The sequence below is a fragment of the Trachemys scripta genome, chromosome 14 (assembly GCF_013100865.1).
Source record: "Trachemys scripta elegans isolate TJP31775 chromosome 14, CAS_Tse_1.0, whole genome shotgun sequence".
NCBI lineage: Eukaryota > Metazoa > Chordata > Testudines > Emydidae > Trachemys > Trachemys scripta.
In genome coordinates, this window is record NC_048311.1 from 36,785,730 (window position 1) to 36,805,174 (window position 19,445).

At 47.7% G+C, this 19,445-nt stretch overlaps 2 protein-coding genes across 2 annotated transcripts in view; both read left to right on the forward strand.

Moving 5' to 3' along the window:
- LOC117886991 (zinc finger protein 445-like) overlaps positions 1–19,445 on the forward strand; it is a 731,357-nt gene that overhangs the window by 624,915 nt on the left and 86,997 nt on the right. The gene's annotated exons all lie outside the window — the stretch shown is intronic.
- On the forward strand, positions 61–17,903 carry LOC117886958 (zinc finger protein RFP-like). Its single transcript, XM_034789147.1, has 7 exons — positions 61–605; positions 4,600–4,695; positions 11,520–11,750; positions 12,071–12,093; positions 12,824–12,939; positions 15,017–15,076; positions 16,784–17,903. The coding sequence occupies exons 1-7, from the start codon at positions 195–197 to the stop codon at positions 17,296–17,298; spliced, it is 1,452 nt and encodes a 483-aa protein (XP_034645038.1). The 5' UTR covers positions 61–194; the 3' UTR covers positions 17,299–17,903.

Sequence of the window (19,445 nt, forward strand, 5' to 3'; positions counted from 1 at the left end):
CTGCAACATTTTGGAGGAGTTAGTGTCAATTTGTACCCATCAGACTTCATTCAAAGGCTCATTACAGTCCACAAAAGACAAACAGCATGAGACCGCACCGAGAAAGCCTAACGACTATGTCAAGTTCAGTCAGCCCATTTTGAGAAGGAAGTGAAATTAAACTCCTTTCTGGTCTCTTTCCTGCACTAGAAGCCATGGCTGCTGCGAATCCAGCAAAAACTCTCCAGGATGAGGTGACCTGTCCCATCTGTCTGGAATATTTTAAAGATCCGGTGTCTCTAGACTGTGATCACAGTTTCTGCCGAGCCTGCATCACCCAGTGCTGGGGGAGATTCGCTACAGACATTTCCTGCCCTCAGTGCAGAGAGATCTTTCCCCAGAGGAACCTCAGGCCAAACAGGCAGCTCAGGAATATTGTGGAAGCAGCCAGAGAATTCAGGTTGCAGACAGTGAAGGAATCAGAGAGACTGTGTGAGAAACACAAGGAGCCTCTAAAACTGTTCTGCAAAGAGGATGAAATCCCCATCTGCCTGGTGTGTGACAGATCCAAGCAACACAGAGATCACACCGTCATTCCTGCAGAGGAAGCTGTGGAAGAATTCAAGGTAGGAAATGACCAACTGTTATTTTTATAGCTAGCGAGAGGCTTGGGGAAACTTCTACCAGCATTAGAGTTTCCCTGAGCTCCAGACAGCCACTCAGTGAGCCTCCACTGGAGAGGAATAAGGGATTTCAGGCCTAAATAGGTTTCCCAGCAACTGGGAATCCTCCAAAGGCTCATACAGGTGAAGTGTGGACCTCGATAAACATCCTGTGCGCCTCAGTCCCTCAGGCTAACACGTTGGTATGTGGGGGAGTGCTCCTACTCCCATTGGGACCAAGGGAGCAGTAAAGTGCAGCTGGGGCTGTCCTCTTGGCACACATTCCCTTCCCCTTTTCCTGCAGAGCTCTCAGGAGGCTTACAGAGCCTCATGAGATTTACGGGGGGCACTGGAGTGGAGTCTGCCTGATAAAATCAAGGGTGGGATTGAAGGAAGCAGGGACTGGGTGGAAGGGGGCAGCAGCAGGGCAACGTAGCATTTCCTGGGGTAGCTCTGCAGAGGCCCTGACTCAGTTTCCCTTCGAGGATCCCAGATAGAAGCCACAAAGGCTTTTTTTGTGGCCAATAGCACCCCTGCTCTCCCAGCAGTGACTCTCCGGACTTCTAGTCTGGAGTTCGGCCTTATCACCCCGAGGAAGGTCCAAGTCCTCCTCCGCCTTCTAAACAGGGCTCCTCCCTCTGGCTCTCCAAAGGCCTCTGTTTTACCTACCCCAGGCATGATTGGATCACATGATCCCCCGGTCACCACTCCTTCATTGTCCCCACCTGGGGAGAACTGGCTATGTCACAGGTGGGGCAGAGACCCCTCTCCCTTTATAGGGCCAGCCACCCTGTGACTGGCATCGTCCCTCTTCCACGTCTCCTAAGGCCATGGGGAGAGAGTCCTAGGCCTGTACCCATGAAGGTTTCCATCTTGACATTAATGATAATTTGTAATCAATAAAAGGTGCTGATTTCTATTGCAGTGGCATCTCTGGGCCCCAATGAGAGATTAGGGGCCCATTGTGCCAGGCACTGTTCAGACAAGTCAGGCAAGGAGAGCTCACAGTCACAGTCTAAGACAATATGCTGCAAGTGGATAAAGAAAGAACCGGAGTGGGGGATCAGTAAAGAGGACTGTGTTTGCATACACTAGAATCGCAATAGCTAGGTCATAATGGGTGGCCATAATTTACGGTGACCTGGTGTCCGTTTTTTTACTGGAACACCTGGTTGAAAAGAGACCCTGGTGGTTCCGGTCAGCACCACCGATCCGGCTGTTAAAAGTCTGGTTGGCGGTGCTGAGGGTCTAAGGCAGGCTAGTCCCTACCTGTCCTGGCTGGCACCACACCGTGCGCGCCCCGGAAGCAGCCAGCAGGTCCAGCTTCTAGGCAGGGGGGCCACGGGGCTCCCCGTGCTGTCCCCGCCTCAAGCACAGGCTTGGCTAATGGGAGCTGTGGGGGAGCGGTGCTTGCGGGTGAGAGTGGCGCGTGGAGCCTCCTGGCCCTGACTTCCCCACCCAACCCTCAGGACTGGGACCTGCTGGTTGCTTCTGGGGCACAGTGCAGTACCAGGACAGGCAGGCAGCCTGCCATAGCCCCCTCGCTGCACCGCTAATCGGGAGCTGTCCGAGGTAAGCCCACGGCCCCAACCCCAAGCCTCAACCCCCTGTCCCAGCCCTGACAGCCCCCAAACCCGGAGCACCCTCCTACACCCCAACCCCCTGATCCCCAGAGCTCACACCCCCAGCCCAAAGACCTCACCTCCCCTTGCACTCCAAACCCTGCCCCAGCCCAGAGCCCCCTCCCACACCCTGAACCCCTCATTCCTGGCTGCACCCTAGATCCCTCAATCCCTCCTGCCTCCCTATCTCCTGCCTGAACCCATAGCCCAAGGAAGGGGGGGGCTAGGGTGATCGGTTTTGTGCAACTAGAAAGTTGGCAACTCTACCACCATTCCAGATATCAAAGCTGTCCATTTTCCATGGTGCAGACTTAAATGCTCGTACTTTTCTATGGAGAATGTTTTAGGTGCTTGAGTGGCATCAGGCACGAGGGGGAGTCTATGGCTCAGTCTCCCATACACGGCAGGTATAATAGGCCAGGAGAGGCTACGCAGCTGCCGCCGGCCCACAGCTGGACGCCTGAACCGTGGGACCCTGCCTGCGTTCCGCCTCTTCCCGTCCCTGCTTCGCCCCTTCCCTGAAGCCCCCAACACCAGCCGCTACCTGGCTGAGTCCCTCGTCTCTCCTCTCCTCCACATCCCCAGTCTGGAGGTCCCCGCCGCTCATCGCGTTCCTCCTCTCCTCCAACCGCCTCTGCCACGAGGCCCCCCGACCTGCCGCTTATTGCCTCCCTTCTCTCCTCCAACCCCCTCCCTCGCAAGGCCCCCCCGCCAGTCACCGCATCCATCCTCTCTGTGACGTTGTGCAGTCTATATGGTTTTATAAAAACTTGATAATAAGTCAATATAATGTAACTGAGATAGTTTTAGAGAAAATACGGTAATAAGTGAATGTAACGTAACTGGGATATGCTTCATGCAAAAGATCTCTTGTAAGGTATCATTACAAAGCTTATAATCTACTGAGTGTGATCATCTGATTTGTATAAATGTACCACTCTTGTATCTAAAACTAGAAATATAAAATGTAACTCTGAGGGCCTATTGTAATTGTGTAAAGTGTGGACCATTAATGATGGTTTGGAATCTTGATGACTCCCATTGTCTGCAGATGGCTGTATTTACCTGTGAGTCTTCCTGTATATGTGTGTGCTGGCAAGTGAGTAATGAAGTCTTGCAGTGACATGTGATCATGTCACCTGAACTGGAATCCATCTTTAACCTGGTGCTTTTCCAGTGAGGGGGGGTGGAAACCCAGAGAGACAAAGAGTTCCCGCCTTATGCAAAAGATATATAAAGGGGGGAGAGAACAGAGAGGGGGAGGAGCCATCATGAAGAATCCCCTAGCTATCACCTGAGCTGCAACAAGAGCTGTACCAGGGGAAAGAATGGTGCCCAGGCCTGGAAGGTGTCCAGCCTGAGAAAAACTTACCGAAACATCTCTGAGGGTGAGATTATCTGTATTTAGTTTGATTAGACATAGATTTGCGCATTTTATTTTATTTTGCTTGGTGACTTACTTTGTCCTGTCTGTTACTACTTTGAACCACTTAAATCCTACTGTCTGTATTTAATAAAATCACTTTTTATTTAGTAATTTACTCGGAGTATGTATTAATACCTGAGGGAGCAAACAACTGTGCATATCTCTCTATCAGTGTTATAGAGGGCAAACAATTTATGAGTTTGCCCTGCATAAGCTGTATGCAGGGTAAAACGGATTTATTTGGGTTTAGACCCCACTGGGAGTTGGGCATCTGAGTGCTAAAGACAAGCACGCTACTGCGAGCTGTTTTCAGGTAAACTTGCAGCTTTGGGACAAGTGATTCAGACCCTGGGTCTGTGTCTGGAGCCAGACGGGAGTTTCTGGCTCAGCAAGACAGGGTGCTGGAGTCCTGAGCTGGCAGGGAAAGCAGAAGCAGGGGTAGTCTTTGCACATCGGGTGGCAGCTCCCAAGGGGGTTTCTGTGATCCAACCTGTCACACTCTCCTCCACCCCCTCCGCTGCAAGGCCCCCCACACCTGCTGCTCGTTGCATCCCTCCTCTTCTCCACCTGCCCTCCCCTGCGAGGCCCGCTCCTCCTGCTGCTCGTCACCTTCCTCCACTCCCTCGTGAGGCCCCCCGCCACTTGACATGTCCAAGAATGTGATGCCAGTTTCATGTTGGTGTAAATCAATGAAGAAACAAGGTCAAACAATTTCAGAGTCTGAAAATAAAATACTCCCAGTGTCTATTAATATGATTCCACTTCCCTGGTATCTCTGATATCATAAACCTACTGGGTTCTCCAGTCATCAGTAGAGTGTTTGTTTGCTTGCTTGCTTGTGCTGGAAAAGCTCTCACCCTCCTCCTAAAAGTAAAAATAACGCCACTTAAATCATTTTCTGTTTCTTCAGGAACAGATTCAGGACCATTTGCAAACTCTGAGGGAAAAGACAGAAAAGCTTCTGGGATGTAAAGTGAGAGGAGAGAAGAGAATCCAGGAATACCTGGTAGGTGCCCGTCATCATTAACCTGCATTTGTAACAAACTGGATGGAGGGACGTTCTGAATCAGAGCAATAAGGGGAGGCCGGGGCAATCTAGAGGCCCAATTATGTTTTATCTCAATCAGTTTGGGGTAAAGCAGAAATCTGTTAAGTGGGGAATAATCAAAAGTAAATCAAAATCAGTTGTTTTCACAGAATTATTACTTAGGCTTACGCCATAAACCAGTGGGTTTCAACCTTTTGCATTTGTGGATCCGTCAGGAAATTTCAAATGGAGGTGCAGAGACCCCTTTGGAAATCTGTTGTCTTTGTCTATAGTTGAATTCTGTTCAGTCTTTTGCAAACCCCTTAGACATTGTCTGCAGACCCAGGCCCTCTCTGAGGTCCAGAGAGGCCTGGGCCACTTCCAGCTTTTGAACCCCTAGTCACAATAAAAATAAAAAATGATGCACATAAAAACAAAATAAGGCACCAAAAAAAAAAGTGAGACATCATTAGAATATTTTTTTTTTATTTAACAAATGCTCTTCTAGGCTTTTTCTGTGCAAATGCACTAATTAGTGAGGAAAAATCTAGCTTTTGTGCAATGTCACAGTTGATATTAAGCATGGCAAACCCATTCAAATGCTGTTGTCCCATAGTTGAACAGTGATAGTTCTTTACCTGCTTCAACATGTTGAAGGTGCGTTCACCGGAAACCACTGATGCAGGCAAACTGACAAAAGTATGCAATGCAATCATATTAGGAAACACCCCTAAGGGTCCAAGTTTGAGTATTTCTTGAAGCAATTCCTTTGGCTCGCAATCCAGTTTAAAGTTCGTGGAATATATTCATTTGAGGAAGATGACCTCGTCACTGAGATCTTTTGAGATTTCTTTGTTGTACTGTTGCTGAAATTGTTCAGCTGCAGAAAGTAGATCTTCATTATTCAGTCTGTTGAACTGCCAAAGAAACCCCCAAAGGGTGCAAATTAGGGCATGTCTACACTACGAAATTAGGTCGGTTTTATAGAAGTCGATTTTTAATACGTGATTTTATACAGTCGATCGTGCATAGCCAGAGCATGGCAAGCATGGAGCCCGTTCAGCTGCGCACTGCTGTTGTGAGCGTGGTAAACACCTCGCGCATTATCCTGCAGTATGTGCAGAGCCTAGCTAGGAGACGGCAGCATGAGGAAGATTGTGAGGAGGACATGGACACAGACGTTCCTGAAAGCACGGGATGTGGCAATTGGGATATCATGGCAGCATTGGGGCATGTTGGTACAGTGGAATGCTGATTCTGGGCCCAGCAAACAAGCACAGACTGGTGGGACCGCATAGTGTTGCAGGTATGGGATGATTCCCAGTGGCTGCAAAACTTTTGCATGCGTAAGGGCACTTTCATGGAACTTTGTGAGTTGCTTTGCCCTGCCCTGAAGTGCAGGAATACCAAGATGAGACCTGGCCTGACAGTTGAGAAGCGAGTGGCGGCTGCCCTGTGAAAGCTTGCAATGCCTGACTGCTACCGGTCAGTCGGGAATCAATTTGGAGTGGGCAAATCTACCGTGGGGGCTGCTGTGATCCAAGTAGCCAGGGCAATCAAGAAGGGTAAGTGCTAAGAAGGGTAGTGACTCTGGGAAATGTGCAGGGCATAGTGGATGGCTTTGCTGCATTGGGGTTCCCTAACTGTGGTCGGGCAATAGACAGAACACATATCCCTATCTTGGCACCGGACCTACTTGCTAAAGAGTACATAAACCACAATGGGTACTTCTCAATGGTGTTTCAAGCACTGGTGGATCACAAGGGCCGTTTCACCGACATTAACATGGGATGGTCAGGAAAGGTGCATGACGTTTGCATCTTTCGGCACTCCGGGCTGTTCGGAAAGCTGCAAGAAGGGACTTTCTTCCCAGACCAGAAAATTACTGTTGGGGATGTTGAAATGCCAATAGTTATCCTTGGGGACCCAGCCTACCCCTTAATGCCATGGCTCACGAAGCTGTACACAGGCAGCCTGGACAGCAGTAAGGAGCAGTTCAACTATAGGCTGAGCAAGTGCAGAATGGGGGTAGAATGTGCCTTTGGGCGTTTAAAAGGGCGCTGGCACAGTTTGCTGAGTAGGTTAGACCTCAGCGCAACCAATATTCCCATTGTTATTGCTGCTTGCTGTGTGCTCCATAATATCTGTGAGAGTAAGGGGGAGACGTTTATGGCAGGGTGGGAGGTTGAGGCAAATCGCCTGGCGGCCAATTTTGAACAGCCAGACACCAGGGCAATTAGAAGAGCACACTGAGGCGCGCTGCACATCAGAGAGGCTTTGAAAAACAGTTTCATGATTGACCAGGCTACGGTGTGACAGTTGAGTGTATTTGTCTTTGATGCAAAGCCGCCCCCTTTGGTGAATGTACTTCCCTGTAAGACAATCCCTCTTCCCCCTCCCCCCCTTCGACCACAGCTGGCACAGGAAATAAAGTCCCTATTGTTCTGAATCCATTCATTCTTTATTTATTAAAAAAACTTGAGATCACTGACAACGCTGACTAGTAAAAGGAATCCTGGGTGTACAAAGGATTTGATAACGGAGTGAAGTAGGGGAGGAGGAGAAGACAAGGCCACATTCCTTATTGTAGCCACACTACAAATCAAAGCTGTTTGAATGACAGCCTTCTGTTGCTTGGGCCATCCCCTGGAGTTGAGTGGCAGGGTGCCTGGAGCCTCCCCCGCCCCCGCGTTTTTGGGCGTCTGGGTGAGGAGGATATGGAACTTGGTAAGGAGGACAGGCAGTTACACAACATGACATCAGAATGCTTCTCAATAGACTGAAGTTCAGGTCGAGCCTGTGCAGTGAGATTGAGAGATTGAAGCTCATTTAAAGCCTTTCTCAGTGAATTCAAATGCTGCGCAACTGGTTGAATACCATCAATCTGTGCAGACCATCTAGTATTGGACATCCCATGCAGTGAAACAGGAAGATATTGCTTCAGAATTTCCCATCTTTGTGGACTGCTACTGAAGAGATGGTACATTTGCTGAACAGTTCCAAAGTAAGTAATTGCCTCCTTGCATGATTCAGCACAGTCAACAACTACAAGGTTTAGCATGTGGTTTCCACAGCTGGAGAAAATACAGTTTGAATTATGCTCAAACAGAACTGCTCGTACACCTTTCACCATGTCAAGTATCAGGGGGTAGCCATGTTAGTCTGTATCCACAAAAACAATGAGGAGTCCAGTGGCACCTTAAAGACTAACAGATTTATTTGGGCATAAGCTTTCGTGGGTAAAAACCCCACTTCTTCAGATGCATGGGCAAATAAATCTGTTAGTCTTTAAGGTGCCACCGGACTCCTTGTTGTTTTTGTACACCTTTGTACTTCCCAGCCATATTAGATCCATTGTCATAGGCTTGACCAATGCAGACTTGAAAATCTAACTTAAAACCTTATGGAATTGCTAGTACTCGAGCAGCAATTTCTTTTCCAGTTTTTCTCGTGAAATTATCAAACAAAATAAACCTTTCTTCAATTGAAAATATTGAGCTGTCTACAATGTTAACATATCGAATAACCATAGTAGTCTGTTCCTTGTGAGAACAATCTGGAGTGGCATCAACAATGATTGAAAAACACTTGGCATTTCGAATCTCATCAAGAATTGTTGTTTGTACGAAAGACCCACATAGCTCAGTAAACTCGTTTTGTATCCGTGTGGAGAGATAATGGACTTGCATGTGTTTTTGACTCTCTTGCGATTCTCGAACATGTTTAACATGCTCTGATAAAAGTGGGTCATATTTGCTGAGGAGCTCAACTATGCCTAGAAAGTTTCCATTTGCACGATCACCAATACGTTGACTGGAACCAAAGAAAGCCAATCCCTGCGCAGAAAGAAAAAGGATGACATTCAGGATGCTCTCAAGAAGTTTTTTCCAGTTATTAGTTTCTGTAGAGAATTCAGTCAAGATTAAATACTCAACGAAGGAATACTAATTAAGAACACAAAATCAAACAGACAAGTTATTATTCTTATCACCGAATCAAAACTCAAGCACGCAAAGTATAATATAACAGGCTGAGCTGAAGACAAAGAGATGGCATATATATCGTAAACACAGACACGGATACAGACAGAGGGATAAAGTCCAAAAATTTCAAACGTGTCCTCATGAAACTCACTCTACAAGATTGTTCTCACAAATTTTCACCTTGAATGTGGGCCTATAGACTATGAAAACCTATGATGATGGCTCAACCAACCAACCAATCACCTCTTTTAGCTACCATAGGAAGATAATAATGAGGAATTCTCACACACAATTCCTTAGTCAACTAGACATAAAACTATAAAAACACTAAAATGTAACAGTTCTCTACCTTTCAAAATGCACTTGATCCAGCACCAGCCACTAGTAGTGGTTTGTTTCTATAATCAGCTGATCTGAGAGGACACGTTCATCACAGTCTAATCTTGTGCCATCAGAACCGATATATTTTTATTAATACTTATGACATTTTTAACTACTTAATATGACAAAATCTATATCAGTTAACAAAAAAAAGTATGTCTTTTACCAAATCACACCTCTCTTATTTGCTTAAATTTACAGCTCTAAGCTGAGAGAGTGTGTCACATTTTGGTCCAATAGGGCTGCACATAAAGACAAGTTGCGAAACTTATCAAATGCCAAAAAATTAACGTGTCTAAATTTGAGGCCCCCTTTGAGCTTGAGGCCCAGGCCAAATGGCACTCCTGGCTCCCCTCTGATTGGCCAGGTGCGGATCCTGAAAACCACGGCCGTAAACTACTGTAAACTATTATTCTTGTCTATTATGGGTTAACTACAATTATAGTCATTAAACTCACTTTATAGGTAACAGCTTATATTTATGAACTAACAGAATTTTGAATTAGAAATCTAATGACCTAGAACAAACCCCGACTGATACACGGTCACTCTGCAGTTTCACAGTTTTCAGCCTCTGTCAGCCCAGAGTTTGGAGTATGTTTAGTTGTAACTTGAGGAATCCTCTTCTGAAATCTTTGTTTACTGTTTTGAGCTCCAGTTTAAATAAGGCCACGTATTCCTGGGTGTGATGTCTTGGGGTACGTCTTCACTACCCGCCAATTTGGTGGGTAGTAATCGATTTATCAGGGATCGATATATCGTGTCTCGTTAAGACGCGATATATCGATCCTCGAACGCGCTTCCCATCGACTCTGGAACTCCACCGGAGCGAGCGACGGTAGCGCAGTCGATGGGGGAGCCGCGGTCGTCGATCCCGCGCCGTGTGGACCCCCAGGTAATTCGATCTAAGATACTTCGACTTCAGCTACGCTATTCGCATAGCTGAAGTTGCGTATCTTAGATCGATTTCTCCCCCCAGTGTATACCAGCCCTTGGTTTCTTGACTGAACAACTATCCCTCTGCTTCTCTCTGGTTTACAGTCCCTTTGCACTCTGACAATTTCACAATTCCTGTCATTCCCCTTGTATGCCTGAGGGTGCTGTCCAGGGATGTTGTTTTACAGTCCTTATGACTTCCTTATTTTCACTACAGCTCACACCCCACTTATTTCTTAAATCAGTTTCTCGTTAATTATAGTTTATCTTTTATTACAGCTTATGTCCTTCACATTTCACTCTTGTGAATGATTGCTTTGTAGCTTCATGATCCTGGGATTTTGTGTGTGTGCGCACATGCACACAACCCTACAGAGGGCCCGAAAAATCCTCTCCCTAGAAAAGGGCAACATATTCCCCTTCAGATTCTAAGCTTTCATTTCAATTAATGAATTAATTTCCAGTTTTTGTGGCTGTCATTAAAAATCTTCCCAATGTGAACTGAATGTATCTAATGCACGGGTCTTTGCCTGAGTCTTCGGTTTTTTGGGTCATAGTTTCATTCTTTTTGTTCCCCCTCCTCCACCCCCCGTCTCTGTCAATGTGGTTCTGAGCAGAGCTGGGTACATACCAGATCTTTTTCCCTGGCTGGATATTTAAAAAAAAAAAATGGCCTGAACTGAAAATTGTTTTTTATAACATTTTCAGCAAATCATAAAGTTGACTTTTTCTTGGTCAAACGAAATGTTTCCTTTTCACAAAATCAAAATGTTTTGTTTCAATTTTAACCATTTCCTTAAAAATATATATAATTATATAAAAAGAAGGAATATTTCAAACAAAAAGTAATTTGAACTTTAAAATCCTGGAAAAAAATTAAAACAAGAAAATGTTTTGATTTTTCATTTATTTCCTTTTGTAACAAAACAAATGGGGGGTATTGTCAGGCGTTCATGAAAAGTTTCAGTATCAACAAAGCTGCATTTTCCCTGGGGAAAAAAATTTTGTGCTCAAAATGTCCCCTAGTACTGAGTCCTACCTCCTGCTGCTTTGGATCTCCATCTCCGAGGCCATAGATAACGCACTATCCAAACCATGTCAGATGTGGGAACATCCCTTTATGAGATTGTGGGGCCAAATGGAAAGGTGTGAGAAAAATCCTCTCTCTAGTGATGACAAGATATTGTTCAGTGTCAAATGGGCCTATAGACTATGCGGGGAGGGATAACTCAGTGGTTTGAGCATTGCCCTGCTAAACCCAGGGTTGTGAGCTCAATCCTTGAGGGGGTCATTTAGGGATCTGAGGCAAAAAAGTAGTTGGGGATTGGTCCTGCTTTGAGCAGGGGGTTGGACTAGATGATCTCCTGAGGTCCCTTTCAACCCTGATATTCTATGACTTAGAATTTACAAAGAAATTCTCCTTCCTGCACAACTCAGCACTCCATGAAAGGACCATTGGCTCTATTCATGTCCTTGACCAGCCCTTTCCCTATATTTTTACAGCGAAAGACACAAACCGAGAGAAAGAAGATTGTGTCTGAATTTCAGCAACTGCGGTGGTTCCTGGAGAAACAAGAGCGACTCCTGCTGGCCCAGCTGGAGAAGCTGGACAAGGAAGTAGTGAAGATACAAAAAGAAAATATCACCAAACTCTCAGAGGAGATTTCCCATCTCAATGAGCTGATCAGTGAGATGGAGGGGAAGTATCAGAAGCCAGCAAATGAATTCCTGCAGGTGAGAATGAGTTAGAAATACTCCAGATCCCACCATAGGGACAGGACTGCTCCTAAAACATGGGCATGGGAGTGCATCAGTCAGAGACCACAGTGTAACTCAGTGTGTATATTCCTGAAATGTGAATGACTATTGTTCTTTGCAGACTCACGGACACATTGATATTAGAGATGGAAAAGCCCCGTTAGCTCAGGGAATCCATGGCCCTGGAGCCAGAGCAGGGCCTCTTTTCCCCATACTTGCTAAATCCCTTCTTTGGAATTAAAGTGTGTGTCAGGTGGCACTGAAATTCTTTCTCTCTCTCTATTTCTCTCCTCTAGGATGTCAGAAGCACCCTCAGTAGGTATGTGGCTCTCTCTCGCTCCCACTCCCACTTAACAAAGCTGGGAAAGAGTTTGGAGATGCTGTTAGCACCGAATCCCCCCAGGGCGCTACAGTAAAATGTGTGGGAAAGGTCACATTTTGCATACAAATCTTTCTGATCAACTTCATCCTGAGGTTCTCACCCTGGTACAGAAGACTCTGGAATTTCCCATTCAGTGGGAAGGACTCACCTCAAGTATTTCCTAGAGATGTCAAAATACTGGGGGACTGGCTGTCTCAGGTTTGCGGGCGTGGAATACGGGCCTGTCACTGCTGGGGCACTGGGTACCATTCAGACCTGGGCAGCAGTGGTCAAGAGTCTTTCCCACCTGAGGACTGTTTGGAGACCTGTGTGGAATGAACTGGGGAGGGGGAAGTTGGTGCTTCAGTCTGGTTCCTAGTGGACAGATTTCTACAGCACTTAAAATGGGAACCTCCTATCCCTCAGAGCATGGAGGCCATGGAGTGTATTGGCCATGGAGACTCAAACCCTCTTTTATCCCGAGAGCTAGTCTCTCCTTGCCAGAGTTGAAGAATATTAATGGGACCTTAAGTGGGAATGTTGCACGGCCATGGGCTGTGTCGCACCTGCTCTGAGGCTGAGAAAAGTAGAGGAATTCTAACTCCAGGCCCATTAGAGCAGCAGCTCACTAACAAGAACTTACGAATGACTAAGTGAAATATAATCACATGAAATTGTTTCTGTCCAGCCGCAAGAAGGGGAAGTTCCAGGAGCCAGAGGAGATTTCTCCTGAACTGGAAGTGAGACTCAGTGATTTCTCCCAGAAAACTGTTGCTCTAATGGAGACTCTGAGGAAGTTCAAAGGTATCTAGAAGGGATGTAATATGGAAAATTGGGCTAAGTCTCTGAGACTATGGGAGGAGAATGACTCTAGCAGAAAGATTCATATTTAGATGATGGATCTATTTAATTGTTGGGTCTGAATGCCACACACTTGGGGTCCAAGTCACTCAGGTTAATTAATTCAAAGCTTTGTTTGTACGACAAGCGTGCCTTGCAATTACAATTGATATTAAAGTAAGAAATGACAGCTATACTGAAAGAAGTACTGTCCTGTAACCTTCTCCTGGGGCGTAGGCGGGTCACAGGGATTTTTCCTATGAAGCTCTGACTACCCCTTACACTGTCTGACATAAAATGCACATCCAGATTATATATTTATTAGTTCTTCTCCAATCACCTTTGAGTGTTATGAATATTAAGTATCTTATATAACTCATAAAATACACATACATGAACTTTTTAAGTGGCAGGGCTTTTGCTATCCAAGCTATTTTCATATTATTGTTCTCTTTTCTGATTGGTCTCTTACCACTGATTATGCATAGCTCACTATGACCCTTGTCTCCGCATAGGGGTTTTCGGACTTTGCTAACTGCTCCTTGGCACAACATTCTGGGTGTCTGTTGTCCTTAAGCACATTGTGTGGTCTAAACATCTCTTTGTCCCACATGGTGACTTAGAAACATATCACTTAATAATAAGGTCTTTTAAGGCAACATTTCCCATATGTCAAGCAAACTGCTCACCAGGCCAAAGCCAGGTCAGTCATACAAAGGCACAATCTCCGTCTGTCCAAACTGCTGCATAAGAAATGACCCTTGTACCAATTCTCAATACTTAACCTAACAACTAGTGGAAAACAGATACTCTGAGCAGATGTAGCAGAGCCCCAGGCATCAGGATGTCTCCCATTAATTCATGACTTACCAAAGGTTAGTCATTAAAGCCCCAATTTAGTAAAAATGGCCTAATTTAACTGCAGGGCAGGTGCTCCAGAGCTGTGTAGCCTCCAGAACTGCAGGTGCCCAACCCCTGCGAGAACCAGGCCCCAGGTGTCTAAAGATCAGGACTGTAAATTAAAGGCTGCTTGTTAAATCTGGACCCAGCCCATCACTGGGCTCTGGTCCCGTAGGGCAGCTAGTCTGGGCACATGGGCTGTAGGGAAGGAGAAAGCCCCTCCCCCACGGTGAGGGATCCCTCCAGCACAGGAGCCTTTTGTGCCTCCTCCCCAGCGGCTGCAGGCACAAGGCGTGTTCCTGAGAGGGCTGGGAATGGGGTGGGGGAGGGGGGAAGGCGGGTGGAAGAGGGAGGGGGGTGGACGAGGGACAGAGGGACGTGGGCAGTGTAAAGCTGGGCCTGTGACACTCTGCACACTGGGCAAGACACACGGGGCCATTGTCATAGGGCTGTAACTCTGGCTGCTTCAGAACTTCCTCAGCCTGGGCCAAGGTCTGCACCGGCCCCTGCAGCCACTGAACAGCGGAGTCACAAATGGCCCCTCCCCTCTCTCCTTTTGCCGGTACAGGGGTGAATCTGGCCCATGGAGCCAACCTTCCCCTGCCTCAATTTCCACATGGATAAAATGATTTTATTATTATTTCTATTTCTGCCTATGGAGGATGAGGGCCCCATCGTGCTGCTCTGCTGAGTAAACAGACCCAACAGCTCACAATTAGAGCCGGGATTTTGCAAACTCTCAATATCCTGTTAGCGTCTAAGGGACTAAAGTGGGAAAAGTTATTTTTACTCTAAAGTCTTTGCGTGATCTGGGTCTAGGTTACAACAAAATGCAGTAAATGAATGAGAGAAACCAAGTGGAGTCTGAAGGGTGGGAGGGGATGATGAGGGGAAATTAAATCTCTCTTCGAGATTGTATGTTCTGGGATGGTTGTGAGGCTTCCATTTCTTTGAGATGTCTGAATGAGAGAGGAAAGAGAAAGTTTCAGATTAGTTTTTACTAAATAGCTGAGTGTTTCTCTGGGCCTCTTGGTCTGTTTCTCTTTCATGATGAAAACCCAGCTCTAGGAGTTCAGTGTGGGAATGCTGCTAAAAATATGAAAGCCTGAAATCTCGGCTTTTTTTCCCTTTTCCTCTCTAGACACTCTGCCGTCTGCACTGGAAAAAAAAAGAGGGGAATCCGAAGGAGCACACAGACAGGGTGAGATTCCAGAGAAAACATCTTCATGAGATTGTAGCTAAAGTTACCAACCAAACCGACAGCGACCATGACACACACAACAACAAAAATGATTAGGGGGCTGGAGCACATGACTTATGAGGAAAGGCTGAGGGAACTGGGATTGTTTAGTCTGCAGAAGAGAAGAATGAGGGGGGATTTGATAGCTGCTTTCAACTACCTGAAAGGGGGTTCCAAAGAGGATGGATCTAGACTGTTTTCAGTGGTAGCAGATGACAGAACAAGGAGTAATGGTCTCAAGTTGCAGTGGGGGAGGTTTAGGTTGGATATTAGGAAAAACTTATTCACTAGAAGGGTGGTGAGGCACTGGAATGGGTTACCTAGGGAGGTGGTGGAATCTCCTTCCTTAGAGGTTTTTAAGGTTAGGCTTGACAAAGCCCTGGCTGGAATGATTTAGTTGGGAATTGGTCCTGCTTTGAGCAGGGGGTTGAACTAGATGACCTCCTGAGGTCCCTTCCAACCCTGATATTCTGTCATTCTAACCCTAAAAATAAACACATTGAACAGTGAGGCAATCCCAAGCTGAAGTCACACAAACAATCCTGACACCAACATTGGTGCTGAGTTCGTGTCCATGCTGATGAAGAAAAACCTCTCCTTGAGCAGCATCCAAACACCCTGGCGTTTTCATAGACATTGACAGGACTTTTAGTATTATATTGAGAGGAATTAGAAGAGCGCTATCTCGTCTGAGGACTGACACATCCCTCTTTGTTATCCTGGCTGAGGGGGTTTCCCCATAGGCGTTGACTCTGTGGGTGCTCGGGGGGCCTTTCCCCTAGCATCTCCCACCCATCTGTGGCTCTGCCAATCAGCTCCTCCCCCTCCCTCCCAGTGCCTATTGCCTACTGTGGTGTGCAGGAGGCTTGGGGGAGGGGATGGAGGTAGGGCGGGGTGCGCTTGGGGGTAGGGCGCAGAATGGGATGAGATGGGGCGGAGCGGGGGTGGGAAGAGGCGGGGCAGGGGCGGGAAGAGGTGGGGTGCGGTGAGGCCTCGGGGGAAGGGGTGGAGTCGGGTCGGGGTCTTGGGCGGAGTGAGGGGTCAAGCACTCCCCTGGAAAATTACAAAGTCAGGGCCTCTGGTCTCCCCCATCACTGTTCTCCAACATCCTACCTTTCCTTTGGGCAGGGCTGGGCTCTCCCATTGGAGCTTTTCTCTCTATCATGGATTGGGGAGATGCTCTCTGATGCTGCCCCCTCCCTTCTCTCTGGGCTGGGGCTACCTCACCCAATGCCACCTCCTACTCTCTGGACTTAAGTGGCTCTTCCCCAGCGCTGCATCTTCCTCTCTATTCTCTGGCCTGGGAGTGGAGGCTGCATTAGGGGAGGTCACCTCTGCAGTTTAAAGCTGGTACTTCCCTCTTCTGCTCCCTCCTCACTAAAAGCTTCTGACACCTTCCTGGCTGTGTCTCTGATGATGGGAATGGAGCAGCCCCAGCAGGGGGAGCTGGGAGCTGAAGCCTCTGCAAACAAATGAGAAACCAGTTAAGTGGCTCCTTTTAAACAGTGAGGAACTGCATTGACATCTCTGCTCAGTCTCAGGTGCCCAGGACAGAGGCAGCTCCCTGGGATCCAGGGCTGATCAGGGCTGCTGGGGAGTGTGAGAAATGGTCCCAGCCTCCCCCAGGGCCGAGCTCTGCCCCTAACGCTCTTGATTCTCTCTCCCCAGTGAATGTGACTCTGGATCCAGACACGGCTCAGCCCCACCTCGTCCTGTCTGAGGATCGGAAACGTGTGAGATGGGGAGACACGCGGCAGCAACTGCCCAACAACCCTGAGAGATTTGACTATTTGCCCTATGTGCTGGGCTGTGAGGGATTCACCTCGGGGAGACATTGCTGGGAGGTAGATGTGGGGAGTGGGCCATATTGGGCTGTGGGGGTGGCCAGAGAGTCTGTGGAGAGGAAGGGAGTGATCAACCGTAGCTCTAAGGCGGGGATCTGGGCCCTGGAGTGGTACTGCGGTCAGTTCCGGGCTCTCACTTTCCCTGTGACCCCCCTGCCCCAGGGCTGGTTCCCCAGCAGGATCCGGGTTTGTCTGGACTGTGACCGGGGGCAGGTGACATTTATCAATGCTGGTGACGAGGCCCCGATCTTCAGTTTCCCGCTGGGCTCCGTCCCTGGCGAGAGAATCCGACCCTGGCTCTGGGTGGGGTCAAAATCCTGGCTCAGCCTGTGTCCCTGAGATACGGGTGGGGGGTGGGGGGAATATCCCACTGGGACCCTGAAATCAGCCTATCTAGCCTCACACGCCCTAGTCTCTATGACCTCTCCTTGTGGACTTTCTATCACACCATCTCTCTGACCCTGGAGGTTGCTTCCGGTCTCAACTCTGTGCAGCCCCTGGACTGTCAAACCATAGAGAGCATTGAGTGAGTCAGATAGAGAAGCCAATCTCATCACTGCCCCATGGATTGTGCAGCCTGTTTGCCACTGTCCTCTATGATACAGGAGGACTCTGGGGATCCTGGGTCAGACAGTGTGACTGAGGCATAGGGAGGAAAAGCCCACTGGGAATGAAACTTGGGATGAAAAAATGGGCTTCTCTAGCCACAGTCATCCTAATTTCTATGACTTGGGGGATTCCCATCTACCCAGCATTCTGGCTCATCTCTATGCCTCTTGTGCACCCCTGTCTATCCAACCCCCACCTCTCCCCCATACCTCATCTCTGTGGCCCCAGGAAGCCCCCCCCCCTTCATAGAATCATAGAATATCAGGGTTGGAAGAGACCTCAGGAGGTCATCTAGTCCAATCCCCTGCTCAAAGCAGGACCAACACCAACTAAATCATCCCAACCAGGGCTTTGTCAAGCCAGGCCTTAAAAATGTCTAAGGATGGAGATTCCACCACCTCCCTTGGTAACCCATTTCCGTTCTTCACCTCCCTCCTAGTGAAATAGTGTTTCCTAATATCCAACCTAGACCTCCCCCACTGCAACTTGAGACCATTATTCCTTGTTCTGTCATCTGCCACCACTGAGAATAGCCAAGCTCCATCCTCTTTGGAACCCCCCTCAGGTAATTGAAGGCTGCTGTCAAATCTCCCCTCACTCTTCACTTCTGCAGACTAAATAACCCCAGTTCCCTCAGCCTCTCCTGATAAGTCATGTGCCCCAGCCCCCTGATCATTTTCGTTGCCCTCTCTCCTATTTGTTCACATCCTTTCTGTAGTGGAGGGCCCAAAACTGGGCGCAATACTCCAGATGTGGCCTCACTAGTGTCGAATAGAGAGGAATAATCACTTCCCTCCATCTGCTGGCAATGCTCCTACTAATGCAGTCCAATATGCCATTAGCCTTCTTGGCAACAAGGGCACACTGCTGACTCATATTTAGCTTCTCACCCACTGTAATCCCCAGGTCCTTTTCTGCAGAACTGCTGCTTAGCCAGTCGGTCCCCAGCCTGTAGCGGTGCTTGGAATTCTTATGTCCTAAGTGCAGGACTCCGCACTTGTCCTTGTTGAACCTCATCAGATTTCTTTTGGCCCAATCCTCCAATTTGTCTAGGTCACTCTGGACCCTATCCCTACCCTCCAGCATATCTACCTCTCCCCCCAGCTTAGTGTCATCCATGAACTTGCTGAGGGTGCAATCTATCCCATCGTCCAGGTCATTAATAAAGATGTTGAACAAAACTGGCCCCAGGACCAACCCCTGGGGCACTCTGCTTGATACCGGCTGCCAACTAGACATCGAGCCGTTGATCACTACCCGTTGAGCCCGACAATCTAGCCAGCTTTCTATCTACCTTATAGTCCATTCATCCAATCCATACTTTTTTAACTTGCTGGCAAGAATACTGTGGGAGACCGAATCAAAAGCTTTGCTAAAGTAAAGATCTATCATGTCCACAGAGCCAGTTATCTCATCATAGAAGGCAATCAGGTTGGTCAGGCATGACTTGCCCTTGGTGAATCCATGTTGACTGTTCCTGATCACCTTCCTCTCCTCCAAGTGCTTCAAAATGGATTCCTTGAGTACCTGCTCCATGGTTTTGCCGGGGACTGAAGTGAGGCTGACCGGTCTTTAGTTCTATTTCTTCCTTTTTTTAAAATATGGGCACTATATTTGCCTTTTTCCAATCGTCCGGGACCTCCCCCGATCTCCACGAATTTTCAAAGATAATGGCCAATGGTTCTGCAATCACATCAGCCAACTCCCTCAGCACTCTTGGATGCATTAGATCTGGACCCATGGACTTGTGCATGTCCAGCTTTTCTAAATAGTCCTTAACCTGGTTTTTCACCTCTGATGGCTGTTCACTTCCTCCCCATACTGTGTTGCCCAGGACAGCAGTGTGGGAGCTGACCTTGTCTGTTAAGACGGAGGCA